This window comes from Meriones unguiculatus, chromosome 12 (genome assembly GCF_030254825.1).
Source record: "Meriones unguiculatus strain TT.TT164.6M chromosome 12, Bangor_MerUng_6.1, whole genome shotgun sequence".
In the NCBI taxonomy this organism is placed as follows: Eukaryota; Metazoa; Chordata; class Mammalia; order Rodentia; family Muridae; genus Meriones; species Meriones unguiculatus.
In genome coordinates, this window is record NC_083360.1 from 92,504,476 (window position 1) to 92,522,889 (window position 18,414).

The 18,414-nt window shown below is 42.7% G+C and overlaps 1 protein-coding gene across 2 annotated transcripts in view; it reads right to left on the bottom strand.

The window, feature by feature from the left end:
- The window catches only part of Efemp1 (EGF containing fibulin extracellular matrix protein 1), a 60,773-nt gene that overhangs the window by 2,691 nt on the left and 39,668 nt on the right, over nucleotides 1–18,414 (bottom strand). For both annotated transcript variants that reach the window (XM_021659865.2, XM_060365123.1), the window contains exons 5-10: nucleotides 11,965–12,087; nucleotides 7,615–7,734; nucleotides 6,539–6,658; nucleotides 5,306–5,425; nucleotides 2,620–2,743; nucleotides 2,338–2,533 (exon numbers count right to left, since the gene is read on the bottom strand). In XM_021659865.2, coding sequence (XP_021515540.1) covers nucleotides 2,338–2,533; nucleotides 2,620–2,743; nucleotides 5,306–5,425; nucleotides 6,539–6,658; nucleotides 7,615–7,734; nucleotides 11,965–12,087 — 803 coding nt within the window. The remainder of the gene's footprint in view (nucleotides 1–2,337; nucleotides 2,534–2,619; nucleotides 2,744–5,305; nucleotides 5,426–6,538; nucleotides 6,659–7,614; nucleotides 7,735–11,964; nucleotides 12,088–18,414) is intronic.

Consider the following 18,414-nt stretch of genomic DNA (forward strand, 5'->3'; position numbering starts at 1 on the left):
GGGTTGCTGGCTGGGGAAGTGGGGTGCTGGTGAGAGTTCAAAGAGTGGGGGTGAGTGCATGAAGAAAGAAGTTACTGAATAGGCCACTGAAGACCAAGGTTCTCATGGGATGCTGTTCTCAGTGACAACAAACTGCGGGGCATGGCTGGATTTGGCAGGGTGGCAGAAGCCAGAGGTAGCCCTTCTTTGTTTTTGGCCTTCTTCTGAGGAACCTGAGCCATTCCTTCTACTCTCTTGCTGAGTGAGATTAACCATAGCATTGGCCTCTGTTTAGGCCAGGGAACTGAACATTAAATTGCACAGTAAGAAGCTCTTTGAAAGCAGAACTTTGTGCTGAATGTCTTCTTAGATCCTCAAAGCAGCCAGCAGAAGGCTGAGAACACAGTAGGTACAGTAGGTACTCACCTGATTCCTACTGGTGGATTCTTATGTGTTAAATGCTGTCTAGAGTGTAGAAATCTTATAGGACTCCATTTTGATTGTTTGATGAATACCCTTAGGGCATCTATTTTTATTAAGTTATTTTTCTTATTCTTTTTCCTAATTTGAGAAGAGATCTTTTTAGAACTTCAGACTGACCTCAGACCTACTGGATAGCCAAGGATGGCCCTAGACTTACTAGATAGTCCAGGCTAGCCTCAACCTTTCAATCCTTCTGACTCTTATCTCCTGAATGCTGGGATTTCAGGCATATGCATCCACATCTAGCTTTAAATGTTTTTGTTTTAATTTCAAATAATTTAAACTACATAACACTATACCAAATTGGTAATGTTTTGTATCATTCACGAGAAACATAGTAAAGGCAATATACAGCAAGCCTATAGCCAACATCAAACTAAATGGTGAGAAACTTAAATCAGTTCCTCTGAAATCAAGGATAAGGCAAGGTTTCCCACTCTCTCCGTATCTCTTCAACATAGTACTTGAAGTCCTACCTAGAGCAATAAGATAACTAAAAGAGATCAAGGGGATATAAATCAGAAAAGAAGAAGTCAAAGTGTCACTATTCACGGATGATATGACAGTATACATGAGTGACCCCGAAAATTCTATGAGGGAATTCCTGTAACTGATAAACACCTTCAGCAAAGTGGCTGGATAAAAAATTAACTCAAAAAAAAAATCAGAAGCCTTACTGTATAAAAAAAAAAAAAAAAAACCAAACAGGCTGAGAAAGAAATTAGGGAAATAACACCCTTCACAATATCCACAAAAAGCATAAAGTATCTTGCTGTAGCTCTAACCAAACAAGTGAAAGACTTGGATGAAAAAAACTTCAAGTCTCGGAAGAAAGAAATTGAAGAAGATATCAGAAGATGGAAAGATCTCCCATGCTCATGGCTCAGAAGCAGTCTCCAGATTCAATGCAATTCCCATCAAAATACCAATACAATTCTTTACAGACCTTGAAAGAAAAATTCTCAACTTCATATGGAAAACCAAAAATCTCAGAATAGCCAAAACCATTCTATACAATAAAAGACCTTCTGGAGGTATCTCTATCTCTGATCAAGTCAATAAAAGCAGATATAAATAAACATTAATTTCAAAATTCCATGTTTACTGTGGAGAAAAAAACATGTTAGGACTTCATCTAGCTGCATGATGGTTAGAGCGGGAAGTTTTGATCATCTTCAGTGATGGATAAAAGTTCAAAATAGAAAGTTAACTTCTAAAGAAGCTTTTGAGATGAGACTATAGTGCTACCATGCAGTTACTGACTAATTATCACTAGGCATCTAAATTGTGTAAAGCTCATGTTGAGGCAACTTCTACAAATAGTTAGGATAGCTCAACCTTTCCTATTAGGAAAAATAAAAGCAATAGATTTTGAGTTGTATTTTGAGTTGAGTTTTTTTCTTCAGAAATTGGCTCTGAGAAATTAATTACTTCTAATTTTCTTGCAAAGAAATGGAATCCTGTTCCTCTGGAGAAGAAGGAAGTTAATACATCAAGGGACAGGATAAACGTGTAAACATCAAAACAATATACAGACTTTACCACAATAAAAGCTTTTAGAGTGTTTTCTCTGCACAATCACACAGCGTGCATTTGCAGTACGTGTTTGAGGCACGCTTGTGTTTTGAGAAGTCGTGTATAGCTTTATTCGATCTTACGGCCCAGGATCTGGGTGGCTTTGAGGAGATTACTTAACGTTTCAGAATCTCACTCTTCTGTAAAAAGTAGATTTTACTATCTGGAAGAATTGCCACATCTGCTCCAGAAGGCTGTACACAATGCATACACATGAAACTTTTGGGTTTTAACTTCCACGGGAATGCACACAACAAATGGCCACCTTCGCAGCAGCCAGGGCTACCTGGGTGTACTTACTCGTAGGTAGAACTCTCCATTTTCATTTCCAGACTTAATCCGAAAAGTATTAATGGTGTTCGCATAAATCGTTGTGGCCTGTATCTGGAAGATGTCTGATGGCACGGACCGGTCAGAGCGGATGCTCATGTATTTGTAGACTATGGACTGGGGCAGTTCTCTGCACATGGCATTTGAGACAGGGCAAACACACCGGCTGCAGAGACAAAAACAGAAGCAGTCACCAGTTTGGCTTGGGAGGGCCAGGAGATTCTTACCTTTAAAGGTTCTAATGTCTCTTACTTTTCTGATGTTAGAATGTAAGGATCTTGACATGGGTTTCGTGGGTAACAACGAAAGCCACCGTGATAATTCCAGCACATTTCATCTTCTCGGCATTCATTGGTGGTCTCACATTCATTTATATCTGTAGTCACAGGGTTAAAGAATTTACTGATATAAGCAAATTGTATGAGTAGCAGATTCTGGTTTGTAAGGAAATGCATGGAAGGGAATGCGGACAGTTTGCTTTTATTTATTTTTATTTGTTTGGGGTGGGTGTCAGGGTCTTGCCATGTAAAGCAGGCTGGCTTGGAACTCATTACATAATCAAAGCTGGCCTTGAGCACAAATTCTCCTCCGTTAGCTTCCTTAGATCTAGGATTATGTGTGTATACCACCACGCCTGGCTTGTTGAGTTTGCTCTTAGACACAAGACTAAGTTTACTGCATTGACATCTGAATAGACTACATGTTCAATATCAGAATAGACATATACATATTCAGTATGTATGTATGTATGTATGGGCAAGTACATCTCATTTTGACCCTCTCCAGACACACACAGGCCTGGTACTCTGAGTTTTGTGAGCTTATGGTCCTGAGAACATTTACATCAGACCCTTTGAACTTCTTGGAAGAAGATAAGAATCCAAATACGTTAGGTTTTTCCTTTGTTCTTTCAAATGATTCTGGAGTGGGGTTTCAGAGGAGCACAATTGCTTTAAATGTTGAAACAGTGCAAGTCTGCTTGACGAAGAGATAGTTTGTATAACCAAGTGTCTTGCTGCAGTGTATCTCCACCATGACAACACTCATCAACTCCCACTTGTGATTTCAATACATTTTTTGTCCTCAGTTATAACAAATATTTCTGAAGATGTAGCCTAGGCAAATAAGATCCTATTATGCAATAATTTAAAGCCATCCTTGCTGACTATCAAATCCATTTGTGATTAGAAACACACAGACATTTGCTTGAATGCTTCCAGGGGAATTGGCTAAAATATTTGACTAGCTAATACTTTACTGCATGCAATATTCATATCTCAATTACAGTTCAGTGTGATCATTGGAATGCCACAATTAACATTTACAGAGTTTCTAGGATCATGGAAAGGGTTATAAAGGTGTTCATTGTGCTACAGAAGTCATTCAGATTATGCTTATCCCTGCTGGCTGGGGTCTGTTTATATACTACAAAATCCCAAGTCTTGAATGTCCTCTAAGTCTATAGCTCCCCATGCAATTGTGATATTATTCTAAGAGTCCACATGCCCTTGGTCTTGTTCTTTTAAAAATAAGATCTTTCCTGTCCTCTTTATAATTCCAAGTAAAAAGGACTCTCTAGAGATTTACTATTGCTCATTTACATTGCTAAATGTGTTTCATTAAAACAGTGAGTAGTGTAAATCATTTAATGTGATATTTTGTTTCATTCCCACACTTCCCTTTTTCAAAAGAGAAAGCCAAGGTTTTGAGAAGTGTGCTTATTTGTTCTGAATGTACAGATAGAATGCCATAGGCTTAGATTCAAGTACGTTTTCTGCCACTAGGGTCAGTCACTTTTTCTTTTTTCCACTGTTTTGTGTAAATGTGTTTATATTAGATTTTCTGGGATTATCTATATTTTTTTGCCTTTGTTTGCTGATTTTTCTCCCATTAATGAAATTTCAAACTATATAGCATTGGAGGTTAGGGGAGGAGGGTGTGTATTTTCCATCTTCTGGCTAGACTCTGAATCATGTGTTTGCAGAGAGGTTCTCTCTTCTACCTGTGTGAAGACACAAGGATCATTTGACCTTAATTTTGAAATTGAGGCCATAGTCATTAGCTGTTATTGGACCAATACTTGCGTTTTTTTGAGTTATTCAAATACATTTTTAATATCCATCACGATGAGTTTTGTTTTCTTTAACACCTAAAACCCTACATTATTTGTCTGGGCGTTACAGATGTGCTTGTGATCCCAGCATCTAGGAAGCAGTGCTGGAGGACTAGCAATCCGAGCCTGGGTTCTATGGCAAGACCGTCCATCACCCTCCACGTGTACAGCATTCAGAAGAGACTTGTTGAAGGTAAGTCTGAGATTGGGCTCTGAACTCAAACTCAGAGTAAAATATTTTGGTGACTGACTCTTTTTTGGTAGATTATTGGAAGGTATAATTCCATAGATATTAAGATATTAAGAGATACAAACATAATTTAAATTACATTCTTACAAAGGAAGTTAAAGTTTGAAGAAAGGGTTACCAATGAATCTTTCTTTCATAAAATGTGCTCTATTGTCTTATGAATCAGGAGCTCAAATTGTACAGTCAAGTTTGGAAAATGAAAGTCTGAGTCCTTTGCTTTCTTCACACTCTTTCCAGCTATCTGCACACACTTCACCTATGTGAGAACTATGAGCTATCTGTACACATTTCACCTATGTGAGAACCATGAGCTGTCTGTACACATTTCCCCTATGTGAGAGCTATGAGCTGTCTGCACATATTTCGCTTATGTGAGAACTATGAGCTATCTGTACACATTTCACCTATGTGAGAACCATGAGCTGTCTGTACACATTTCCCCTATGTGAGAACTATGAGCTGTCTGCACACATTTCACCTATGTGAGAACAATGAGCTATCTGCACACATTTCACCTATGTGAGAACTATGAGCTGTCTGCACACATTTCACCTGTGTGAGAACAATGAGCTTACCCTGACAGGTTCTGCTTCTCACCACTTGGTATCCCTGTGGGCACATGCACGAGAACTTCCCAGGTTCATTGACACACTGATATTGACACAGGTAGCTTGAGGTTCTGCATTCATCGATGTCTGTAGAACCAGACAAAAGCACAAACACAGGGCTGAGAAACTTTCCTGCCACCGGTTTTATTACACATGCTTTTAGATAAGCTAAAGAGTGTCAAAACAGTACAAACTCTAAGACTGAAGGAAAAGGGCTCTCTTTGAAGCACCGGGGCCAGCTGTAGCAGCATCCGTCTGCTCCTCTCTCAGCCTCCCAGCCTGCATACATTTTCTTACAGCAGTTTTCACTGAAGCTAAGCAGACAAGTGAGTGACACTGTTCACTTTGGGTTCTGCAGACCTACTGGTAGCAGGTCTGTGTTTGCCTGTTCAGTAGTGGTGTGACTCTGCTGCTGAACTCTCCCACACTTTGAAGTTCAAGTCCAGTCCCTGTGCAGTTTTGCAGAGGTGACATCTTTGCATAATGCGGCCTCCGGGAGAAGAATCTTTTGCATTTCAGAATTAGCAACCATCCTATAGTTTGCTAAGCAGGGTGGAGGCAGCAGTCTGGAGCTGGTTCCTAATGGTTTTAAACACAATTGCATGGTTTGAGTTTCTTCAGATGGATTGTGACCTATGTGGACAGAATTATGAGGGAGGTCTGAGCATAATTGTGGATGCTATCCCCTTTAGGGTGTCTCAAGCACCTAGAATTACCAAGGATGAGCAAATTTACTGGGCTGTGAAGGCTACCCATTCCACTGAGTGACCGTCTTTTTACTCAACGGAAACTACAACCCGGCTTCTTTAAAAGTGTGTCCGAGCCACACACAGCAGGGAAAAAGCCATACTAGGGACCAGGTCTCTTCATCTTCATCACACCCTCAGCTCCATGTAACCTGAATGTGCAGATTCCGCCTAGGGGAATTTTGGCCATGGTCTGAGATTCTCAGTTTCTCAGAAGCTCCCGGCAGAAGCTGCAGCTATGAGAATCAAGACATCCCCAGGGTGCCTCTACCCATTGTGTCCCAGCTACTCGACGCTCCTTGTTTCTTCCAGCAACAGACTCAAAAGCCAAGGCTTCCACTGAGCTGCGTTTATCGGAGTTCAAAAACGGGATTTTGTTTTCACCGGCAGAACAATCAGCACGGGGACATCGATATGGTGGCCCTTGCTGTGAGATTCCCGGACAACACGTTACCTTCACAGTTGAGCCTGTCGCTGCTCAGTTCATACCCTTGGTTACACTGACAGATGAATGAGCCGAGAATGTTGTAGCATTGCTGAGCACACTGGTTGCTGGCATCACATTCATTTATGTCTGCAAGGAAAGGTTTTAGAAGTACATGTGTCTCTGCATCTGTAGCTGGGCATTTGTTTTGAGGGGGGGAGAGGGCTAGGTCATCTGATGGTAAGTAGTTCCGTCACTGTTCAAGCTCACTGGAGAACATACACCCCGTTTCACAACTGTTGGAACAACTTCAAAGGTCTGTCACACACTTTTAGAAGTACCACTATATATATATATTTAGGAATGACAGTTTGATATTTGATAAATCTACCCCCAAAGACTTTAGTGCTTCTAATGAACATACGTTCCAGCATCCATTTTCCTATATTGTTCAGGTTAAAAATGCCAAGTCCATAAATAATTGTTATAGGACACTTGAACTGATATGGCCGCTCAGCATGCAGCGGTAAAGGCTTATCTGGGATATTTATTACTTTTTAAATGGTTTCTGTTAAATTCTCTGACAATTATGGCGTAAGACTTTGAGGCCCTTGCAGAGCTTTGCTATGTTCCAGCACACAGAAAATACTGTAAAAAGGCATTTTGCCTTTCCTGCACTAGATTCTTTCCAGGTTGTGCCAGTCTTCGACTCCTGTGCCATGGATGACACTGCACTCTGACAGTCAAGAAGAGGCGTGCAATGTCACACCATTAGCTCAAAGTTTAGATGCCTGAACTTCCAGTGACCTTTTGGCCTCCTTAGCATTCTGTCCCACACTGTTGACTAACCGAGGTGTGTGTATCTACTGATCTGTAGTTACGGTTTTTTTTTTTTTTTTTTGTTAATACACCCACACAGGAGAACTAGAACCATGGTTAAAAAATGTTTTCCATTCCCATCCTGATTAGCTGTTGTGACCCCAAGGAAAGTGATGGAAATCGCTTCACTGGGGAGCACAGAACAGCAGAAACAGCGCACTAGAGTGAGGCTTTCTTTTCAGGAGGCAAGAACCAGACTGTCAGAGGGCATCTCTAGCGGGACTTACCCACACAAGTGTAGTTGTTTGCTGCCAACTGAAATCCAGGGCTGCACTGGCAGTAAAAGGAACCTGGTGTGTTCACACATCTTTGGTGGCAATACGGAGGCACGGAGCATTCATCTATATCTAGGTAGACGGTGCAGACATAGAACCAAGTTGTCAGCTGGGCATAGTGGTGCGCGCCTCTAATCCTAGCACATGGAAGGCAGGGGTAGGCCAGGGTCTGCAAGCTGAGGCTAACCTGGTCTACATAGTGGGTTCCATGACAGCGAGGGCTACATAGTAAAACCAAAACCAAACAAAACACGCAAAACAAAAACAAAAAAAACCCAACCCCCTAAAAACCAGAACCAAGTTGTTGACTTACCAGATTCTGAGCGGAGATAATATAGAAAACATATCTCAGGAGGGCCCTGGGTTAAAAATAATCTTCCTCTCTCCCTTCCTCAGTCTTTCCTTTTCACCCTCTCTCTTAAAATTAGGATATATGTGTTTTAACTATGCTTTGGTCATCAGCTAAGGAAGACATTAAGAACAAAGACCAATCACACCCTGATGTCAGCAGTAAATAAGTGAGTTGAGGTAATTAAGACCATTCCACACACACATGAGGATGTCAGCTTGGTGCGCCAAAACCACAATCAAAATGAGGAAAACGAAAAAGAATGACGGGCGACAGCACATAATTAGGAGAGAAGCGATGTAGGCTCTACTCAGCTGGTATCTGTGGCTTAGCCACTTAAACATTTGTATCTTGGTGTTCAGGGCATTGATAGGAGGGCTTGCCATGTGTCTCTTAGGAAGTTTTGAGAGCGTAAAATGAAAGAACATTGTGAAAGGAAAGGATGCAACACGAGTGACCTCTTGAAAATGTTCTGACATTTAGATGAAGTGTTCCATCCTGTGTCCTTTGATAAATATTTGCGACTATAAAACGCTCAGCTGAGAACTTTCAGGGATGGGGCTTCTTAGAAGCAAAATAAAATGTCATTTCTTCCCGCCTATACTTCGTGACATCTCCAGCATAGCATGTATAGTTTAATAGGACAGTTTTGCACATACAATACAGCACTATAGAGTGATATTACCTCACGATAAAACACAGCAGAACAAGACAAAAGTGTGCCGATGTTAGAAATAGTGTGCTCAGATCGCACGAAGCTAATCTGAGTTTGAATCTCTGCTCTGGCGACGCACTGTCTCAGCTTCTGAAGCTTCCATTTCCTCTTTCGTATGGTAAGATGGTTGGAAAGTTTACATGGTGCAGAGTAGGCAATGTATCTGGGGCATACCAGGCAATGAGGTGGGGAGGCATTAATGGAAAGATGCGAGACGTTTTTGATTTTGTCAGCACACCGAAAGAGCTAGCGAGAGACATCCACATAGCTTCCTGTATCTGCTTCATGGCCCTTCCTCAGAGAAGACACCTTTCAGAGAGTCTGTTTTGCCCCCTCTACACTCTTATCCTGCTTTAGACTTCCTTCTAGTTCCTGATGTTGCTTAATGTTGAGATATGTGTTTATTTGCTTCTCTGTCTATCTCACTATTGTCTGTGGCAAATAAGAGCTGCCTCTTCCCCTTGAGGTGGAGATGAAGGATATTTGTCTGCACACTGCTATATGCTTAATGGTCAGAACAAGGACTAACATAGTAGTTGCTCAATTACTTTATTTGATACATAGAAACCTTGCATCAATTAAGATGTATTGTTTACAGTACTTTCTGATACTGTGTGTGATGGCCAGATGCCGCTACTGCTAGTCAGTATGTGTGAATGGTGTTTTCTAATCACTCCCTCAGAGCAATGATTCTGTAAATTATTTATTTATTTATTTATTTTGCCTAATCCAGTATCTCGGCATGTAGAATGTTACCTGGCACCCAGACAGCTCTAGGGGAATATACTATGAGTCAGTGGTGCCTGTCTCTTCAACTACTAGACATTCATTTCACAGCATTGCACTTGCTGCTGAGACCGTAGGACCATAACTGCGCATATATCCTGCATTTGTCTGGCATGGGATACAAGCATAATCATGTTACTCTGCAGAGTGAGAAGATCAATGATAGAAAGGCGCACAAGAGACAGAGACAACATCGAGCTGCTCAAAGGGGCCTGCTGACTGTGGTGGTCCCTGAGTATTGGGTCAGTCCATAACAAATACAGAAACTCAGGGTACATGCTAAGTGAGCCATGGCAACTGAAACCAACACAAGAGATTGCAAACTTCCCCAAAAGTCTACTTCATCTTAACTGGAAGAAGGTGGCCCTGAACTGGGATTTGATAGTGGGACAGGGGTTTGTAGGAAGTGTCTCAGTGTTCTGGAAAGAGTATGTAGGCTGTGCACAGAACTTAGCCCCCGAGAAGCTGCGATGCAGCTGTCCTGGGGAAGGAGGGTTGATGCAGTAGAACTGATGGGAAAGCTCCTTTATGTTCTGCTGAGGAGTGTGGAGTTGCCTTTGTAGGTGAGAGCACACACACGAACAGATGTGAGTTCATCTTTCCACTTTCCCATGAAGGCTGTCACTTTGTGTTCCTTTGTCTTCAGCTCACTGTGCGGTGGGCTGTGTTGCTACTGTACTTTTAGGCTGTCAGTGTTTATTTTCCTGACTAACCCGAGCTTTGGCATCTGCGGAGTTTTCCAGCGCTCTTGTTCCGCATCATAGCTTCCAGCGTTACGGACCCTGGTCTTTCCTTGAGTCTGGGCACCCATTCCAGCACCTGGACACCTGTGGCAGGCATAGCCAGCCAGCATCCACAAGGAGCTGAGTGCTGACACACTCGTGTCAACAGCTCACATTTTCAGGTGGAAGTTGATGCTGGCTGCCTGTCCCCAGACCCTTACTCTTTGCTCCTAAGAGAAAATGTGGCCTTTCCACTGGTGGAAAGAGGTTAGGTATGTAAACAGATGGGCAGAAGGAGCCAATCACAGGGCTTCAAGCCTCCTGCTGGGCCTCCAGATTGAGCTAGAGTGTTGTTTACATCAGCATGTGCCAGCTGGCCTCCTCAAGCTGTGCTCTTCCATTCATTCAGAATGTGCACAGACCATGTACTGGACTCTCAGTGGTACCAGTAGTGACACAAGATGACATGGCCCCAGACCTCAGGGACATGTCCTCTCAGTCTCCCTCAGGTACAGGGCTTCCCTTAGACACCAGCAAAAACTTGCAAGGTAAGAAGGCTTTAGATCAGTGGTTCTCAACCCGAGTCACAAACCCTTTAGGGGGGTTGCTTATCAGATATCCTGCATGTTGGATATTCACAACACTAGCAAAATTACAGTTAGGAAGCAGAAACAAAATGATTTTGTGGTTGGGGGTCACCATAGCATGAGGGATTGTATTAAAGGGTCAGAGCATGGGAAGATTGAGAACCACTGCTTTAGACCCTGTTAACTTCCTGCCTGATGATCCCAGCCAGCCACGTGGCACAAAACCACATGTGTGCTCAGCACTGCCACCCATGAGCTAGCTCCTGAGCTGGGACCAGTGCCATCTCCCCAGGACACACTCACAGGGTGACACACACAGCATAAGCAACTACGAACTCATATGACTCAGAAGTAGAGGAGTCGCTCACGCTCTGTGACTTGCACCATGCTGTGCTGTGCAGTGGCAAATGAAGCCCCTGTCATTAGCATGCTAGTGACGCACCCCTAATTAAAAACTTAGTTCTTAGTTCTTCATGATTATATCCAGACCAGACTTTTGCTTTCAGTTAATCTATAGGATTTTAATGTTCAGGACAGGTTCAACCTTGAAGTTCTTCTTGTTATTTGGAAACTCTATTGGTAGTCATTGAAGGAGGAAGCAGTTGCTTTGCATTATTCTTCAATCAAATAGGAGGGCTTTGTTTTATGCCTAAAGACAGAAAGGGGACAGGAGCTCCACAAGGAGACCAACAGAACAAAAAATCTGGGCCCAGAGATCTTTGCAAAGACCAGTATCTTTGCAAGGACCATGCATGGAGATAACCTAGACCCCCGAACAGATATAGCCCATGGCAGCTCAGTCTCCAAGTGGGTTCCCCACTAAGTGGAACAGGAACTTTCTCTGATATGAACTCAGGGGCTGGCTCTTTGATCATCTCCCCCTGATAGTGGGAGCAGCCTTACCAGTCCACAGAGGAGGACAATGCAACCACTCTTGATGAGACCTGATAGGCTAGGGTCAGATGGAAGGGGAGGAAGACTTCCCCTATCAGTGGACTGAGGGAGGGGCAAGGGAGGAGAAGAGGGAGGGAGGGCAGGACTGTGAGGGGATGAGGGCTACATCTGGGATACAAAGTGAATAAACTGTAATAAAAATAAAAAGATTCTCCTGGCAGACTCTCAGTGCTGCAGCGAGGGACTTACCCACACACTGTTCGCCTCTCTTCTGATATCCTGGAGGACACTGACAGGTGAAGGAGCCACGCAAATTGATGCACACTTGATCCGTTCTACAATTGTGGGTCCCTGAGGTGCACTCATCAATGTCTGGGAAAGACAGGCAATATAGAAAGAATTCCAGTTGCTTGTGACAATGTGGAGGTTCTCTTCATTTACACTTCGTTTTTCTTAAACCAAATTTTACTTTATTCTTAAAAAGCACTATAATGTTATGTTGGAGATTTTGAAAATGAAAAAAATTATTTCAAATTCTTACAAAAATAACTTCCGGGTTCCAGTGTGCACACCTGAGATTTAAGAGATGCTAACAATCCTCATGCCCATGTTAGCACCTTCCACTGCTTTCAGCTGCAGCAAACAGCCTTACTCCATCTTCTTCCTTTTATCTACCACCCACAACTTTCTGAGTAGCCATGGATCCTTCCCCAAGACAGTTTTATACTTCCATTAGACAGAGATACACCTATGAGAATAAGCAACAGCTACTTAGGAGGCTGAGGCAGAAGGACCTCCAATTCAAGTCTTGCCTGGGCTACAGAAGAAGTTCAAGTATAGTTGTGGCAACTTAGACCCTATCTCAAAACCAGAAGTAAAACAGAACTCATAGCGTATGCATGAATTTTTATTGCAAAACTCAAAACAAAAAGCATCAATTTCAAAATGAAAAGATATTCTCCTAGGAGAGATACGTTCGTGTAGTTAAAATATGTATTTCCCTAAGATATCTTACTTCTGGGAATAATTGCTACACGTGTCTTCCATAGGAGGCAAGTCACTCTTTTAGGAAAGGAGGAAATTACCAAAGAAAGCCAGCTCAGAGTGTTTGTTCCTCATCAAAGCGTGGTAGGAATTTGTGTGACCACTGGTAGGTAGAACTCATTTTGCCTTATCTATATCCTTCAAAGTCATTTGAGACTCACATATCCATTAGGAAATTAGATTAAAACAGAAAAGGTGGGCACACAATTTTGGCATTCTCTCGCAAGTAACTAAAGACTAAGCATTATTAAAAATATCACAAAGCTTGTGATTTCTAGTTGACAAGTTCTGCATGGAACCAAGATAGACTTTATTGAGGTGAGGGAGAGGGATCTTAGATTGTCACCATGGGAGGCACAGGGGAGTACTGTAAAAGGCCAAGAATCAAGTAACAGAAGAGTCTCCAGCAAGGAGAATGAACACGCCCTCTGTTCCTGTCTAAATAAGCGAGTGATTATTTTGTTATTTTGCTTTTCATTTTTCTATGATTTCAAGAATTGAATTGTTGCCCTTATACTAAGTAAGGGAAGCAGATTTTATGCACATTCTTTTTTTTTTAAATAATAAGATTTACTTATTATTTATACAGTGTTCTGCCATACTCACCAGAACAGGGCACCCGATCTCACTATAGATGGTTATGAGCCATCATGTGGTTACTGGGAATTGTACTGAGGACCTTTGGAAGAGCAATCAGTGTTCTCAATCTCTGAGCTGTCTCTGCAGCCCAGCAGTTTTAGAAGAGATTAGAAGTTTTAGAAGATTTTAGAAGACGGTCAGTCTGAGCTAACCACTCCACTTAACTGGGCATGGAAGTGAGAAGAGAGAGTCTTTCCAGAAAAAGAGGGGAAGTGGGTGGGGACACTCCAGGAATGCCCAGCTGCTCATTAGACAATAACCTGGTAAGACTTTCTTTGACACATGATTCTTTGCACTCCATTTTATACTTTTAACTAATGTTTTTTGTTGTTGTTCTTAAATGCACTAATACTATCACTAATGCTATTTTCCAACCCACCACAAAGTGCCTTTTCTAGGTGCCAGGGTCTGGGCAGCAACCCTTCTCTGCAGTTACTGCTCCTTTCATGCCCTCTTATTGTTTCAAATGCACTTGATGAAAACCTTTCTACTGGGGATTCTTCGGAGTTTTATGACTCGCTAATGCAGAAATAACAGCAGAATTCCTATTGTTTTATGTCAGGAACGTTTGCCAGGATTTGTGGTGATAACAGCCCTGAGAGATAGGGCCCCGCTAGATTTCAGCTGCAGCAAGTTCCCTCAGTCCGTGCTGGCAGGAGATCAAGGACAGGGGCCGCTCTGCACTGCTGAGGGAGGCCTTGCCAGTGACCGAGGCTTTTCTTTCTGCAACCACTCTGTACGCTGCCTCCACCCAGTCATGTTCCCAGTACCCTCCAATTTCCTTCTCATTTTCCCATCATTTGTTTGGAGTGTCTTTGATAAGTAGGCTAACATTTCCACTGGGATCAATGCATCATTAAATAGGTTTTAAACATACAAACCTGTATGCCTCCTTCCTAAGAGTCTGCTCTATTTAGCTTCTGAAAAGTCTTATTTAATAAAAACATTTGGTGAGTTACAGTAATTTAATAAAAGCAAAGCCTCAAATACTACTACTGCCACTCCAGCTACATTGTTTTTCTTTCTTTACCCCAAAACAAAGGAAAGCTTCAACAAGACTTTTCCATCACAAGTGAGTGACCATTTGCCAGCAAACGACACTTTTCACTCACCTGCACTTACAAATGCTAAAAGCAGAACCTCTCCAGCCAGTGGGCAACTTCATCTACATTTCCATGTACAGCCTTTCTGACCACAGTGTAGAGAATTTTGTTCCCCCAAGCCTCCCAAGTTTAGCAGGTTATTTAACACTGAAGTATATCAGCAGACTGACTGTCTCTAGACTGTCTTTAATATAGTGTCTGTTTAAATTCCACAGTGTTATGATTTTGGAGATCCCGTTCTTGCTTGTTTACACCCCCCCAAAGTCACATTAAGCCACTACACATTGGTAAACTTCCTGTGCTTCTTCTGCACATTCATGTGCTCCTGTTCCTGTTATCAGAGGGTTGAGCACAAGTCTATGCTCACTGAGTCCTCAGTACAGTCACTGCCTTTGCTGGAATCTCTGCTGTTTGTTTGTAAGCAAAATCAGCTTCCTATATCTGTTTGGGAAGCCATCTGTGTGGGCAAAGCTCTGCTTTATTTCACAGGAAAGTGACTTAGGTCAGGCATAGTTTCCTGAGAATCTAGGAACAAGTACTCCGGGAAAAGGATTTTTTTTGCTTTTGTTTTTAATTATCTATCATTTGTCCTTGACAGTAAGCTCATTTTTTCCTGCTTACCATACTGCAAGAAATGTGATGGGTTTTCAGTAAATGTTTACTCAATTAATAGATGAATGAATCATTACTGTTTCCTGGGAATTGGTGTTCAGAGTTCACAGAAAGTAGGACCAGTGTTTTAGATTACGGAAGTAGAATTCATAAGGCAGAGTGACAGATGAGGCCTGAGGAGCACAGTAGGTCAGCCCTTCCTCTCTGACTGGGCATAGGGTAGAACCATTGTCTGAAGAAGAGTCTCTAAGCTGGCATCCCTGGGGGTGAGCAGCATTTGCCTTTGACTGGGAACAAATGAGAGCAAAGTCAGAGGAGCCAAGGAGTGTCACAGAGCGTATCACCTGGAGCGAGCAGAAGCTCTGCAGAGGCGAGTTCTGAGCTGCAACATGAAGGTGATGAGCTATAGGAGTTGGCAGAGGGAGGAAGCTGTCCCTCAGAAGATAGATCCCACCAGAAAGAGACCCAGTGACTGCACAGAAGGGCAGAGTGCTGAACTCAGCAGGGCTGGAGGGGCTGTTTGTGAGGAACCTGGTGCTGTGACTAGCAGAGTGTGTTCATAACATGCTTGCTCAAGTCACTAGCAAAATGCAGGGACTTCAGCGTGAGATTAGAGGGTTTCTAGCGAACACCATAGCAAATAGCTATTGTATTGAAAGCTATAGCAAATAGCTCTGAATAAAGCAGCCACAGACTGATGTTAACATTACCAAAGGGGGAGAAAGGCAGAACGTACTTTCTAAAATCCCACAACATTTTTAATCATTCTGATATAGTGAGGACAGCTAAGGGTATTATTTAGTTGTTTCCTCATTTAAAGAAAAGCATTCATATCTCCCTCCTTGTGATTTACAATATTGTAGGTCTCCCTCTTCTTGATGCTGGCAACCTTAGCTTCCTTAAATAATCCAGTGTAATAATCTTTGGTGAGCTCTCTATCAGGCTGGCCCACAGTCGGTGGTACTGCAGATCTGACCTTGTCTCACAGCTGATATAGGGTCCATTCACTGCTGTCCGTCAGACTCCTGCTTAGGCCTTTGTTCTCTGGTTTTGGCTCCTTCCCTGTGTTCTGACTCATAGTTTCCAAATCCCTGACTCATGCTGCTCCCTCTCTCTTATGCAACATTTTAATCTCGGCAATGTTCTTTCCATAATTTGATAACTTACCACGACATGGAGTCACTTCCATGCACTTTATGGGCAAGTGTAACCTACAGCTTGAGTGCTCAGCGGAACCACTTCAGCTCATCCGCTTTGTGACGCTTCAGTTTAGGAAATGGCTCCCGACTACTACTGAAGAAGGCACTGCCGACTGCTGCAGACACACTGAGAGGAGGAGGGGGTTGGAAGGACAGAGCCAGTCACTGCCTATGTGATCTACAGCTGTGGCCCAGTGAAGGGGTTGACTAGGATAGCTCAGGAACTTGAAGAATTGGTTTTATTTTCCGAATTATCCCAGAAGGTAGAAACTTCTTAGCAAGAGCTGAGGGCATCATTGTTCTGTCTCTGTCTTATCTAGCAGTGGCTACTGGCAATTACAATCTTGGTAATTTATTAAGGTTGCTGACTGAAATCTACATAGAGGGACGTTAGTAATATAGCCTTCGGCAGACAGTTCTTAAAATTCTAGAATAAACTGGGGCAGAGATGTGCTTTGCTATATGGAAAATATCAGTTAACAAGCTGGGTTTCCAAAGCTCTGACTTACTCCAAGGACCCTCAGGAAACAGAGATCCTATGGTCTACAGTTAACAGGAAAGGAAGGGATGACACTTCAATGTAAGTCCATGGGGTTGTGGGGGGTTGCCTGCTGTTACAGTTACTGAGGTTCAGACCAAAGGTTTCCCTTCGGCTCCTTCTGTAATTTAGTTTGTCCCTGAGACGTCTCTCCCAGAAGTTGTGGATTGCCAAGGGTGTGGTGCAGTCATGTATATTTTAGCCTTTTCCTCAGTATTAGAGAGGATTGCTAACTGTGTCATATACTGTTCTTCCCTGTGTCTTCCTTTTGCTGCGAGTTAGATTTCTAGCTCTCTGCATTTTCTGTTTCCCTCCACAGTCTTTAGCCAGTTATCAACAACTTTTTTGTCAAAGATTTCCTAGTTCCCTTTTGCTTCCTTTATAGAGCTGGGATCAGATTTATCTGGGCGAAATGCCCAGTTCCAGTTGGCTTTTCACCCTTCTGGAAACCTCAGCTAGAATTTCCCCACGCTAAGCAGGTCTCTCGGAGAAAAGAGATATTTACCAACAGAGCAGAGCTGTCATCATCATGGCCAGGGTAGATTTACAGGCTAGATTCTGATCAGTTCTGGCAAAGCACAGGCAACAACTTGGTGAGCCTTAAGTGATAAACAAAAACATCATCAAAATCAGCTTTCAGCCTTTGATGCCTCAGTCTTGGTTTTAGAAGGTGACCAAATACTGTACTATGTTGTTCCCATGTGGGAAAAGTCCACGCCACATGTACTGAAGATGGACCCTTGCTCACCTAGCGTGCCATGGAGTAATGGATTCCGTGTACACGCTGAGTAGATGGGATTTGGCATCTCATTCATGGTGGGGGTGAGGGGGTGGAAAGCCACTGTTTCACACGAATGTTCAGTCTGTACTCCTCACAAAGCAAATGCACTCATAAGTTACGGGCTGTGACAGAATCGCAGGAAAGCCAAGGCTCACATGCTCTTTCTTTAGTGCTCTTCACGTACTGGCAAAGAGCAGCTGATTGCCCTCAGAGCATTAAAGCAACATTTTCTACAGATAAACATTTTAGTATTGAGTAATTTTCAGGCATCTGTGTGAGTATATCATACGCAGATGAACTCTTTTTCTTTCCCAAACATAACTGCTTACCAAATCTGATTCAGGAACGATGTCCTGGAAGAGGGGATGCTATGCCCAGTGATCCTCCTGCAACCTTGGGGGGTATGACTATTTTGAGATGAGCAATGCTATCAGTCTTTGCTTTTGCGTGGCTCAGTAGTAGGAATGAAAACCCTTCTGTGTGACAATTCAAATTTGTTCTATTCAGGTTGGTTATCTATCTTGGGAGTAACTATGATCTTACCTATGATGTGATATGTTTGTATACAATTGAGTTTTTCTGGTGTCTCCCACTGGCCTTTTCCTGGCCCCCAGGTCAAACTCTGGAGAGTGATAAGCTGAATGGAGATCAACTCCACTTCCGGAGCCTACAGAATCTGCCATGAGCAAAGTGGCTTGAGTTTTGGTCTCTCTCCTGGAGGCCTTACAGCTGGATTACTCAGTCCCCCCAACCGAAACCACACGTGTTCCTGGCTTACTCCTT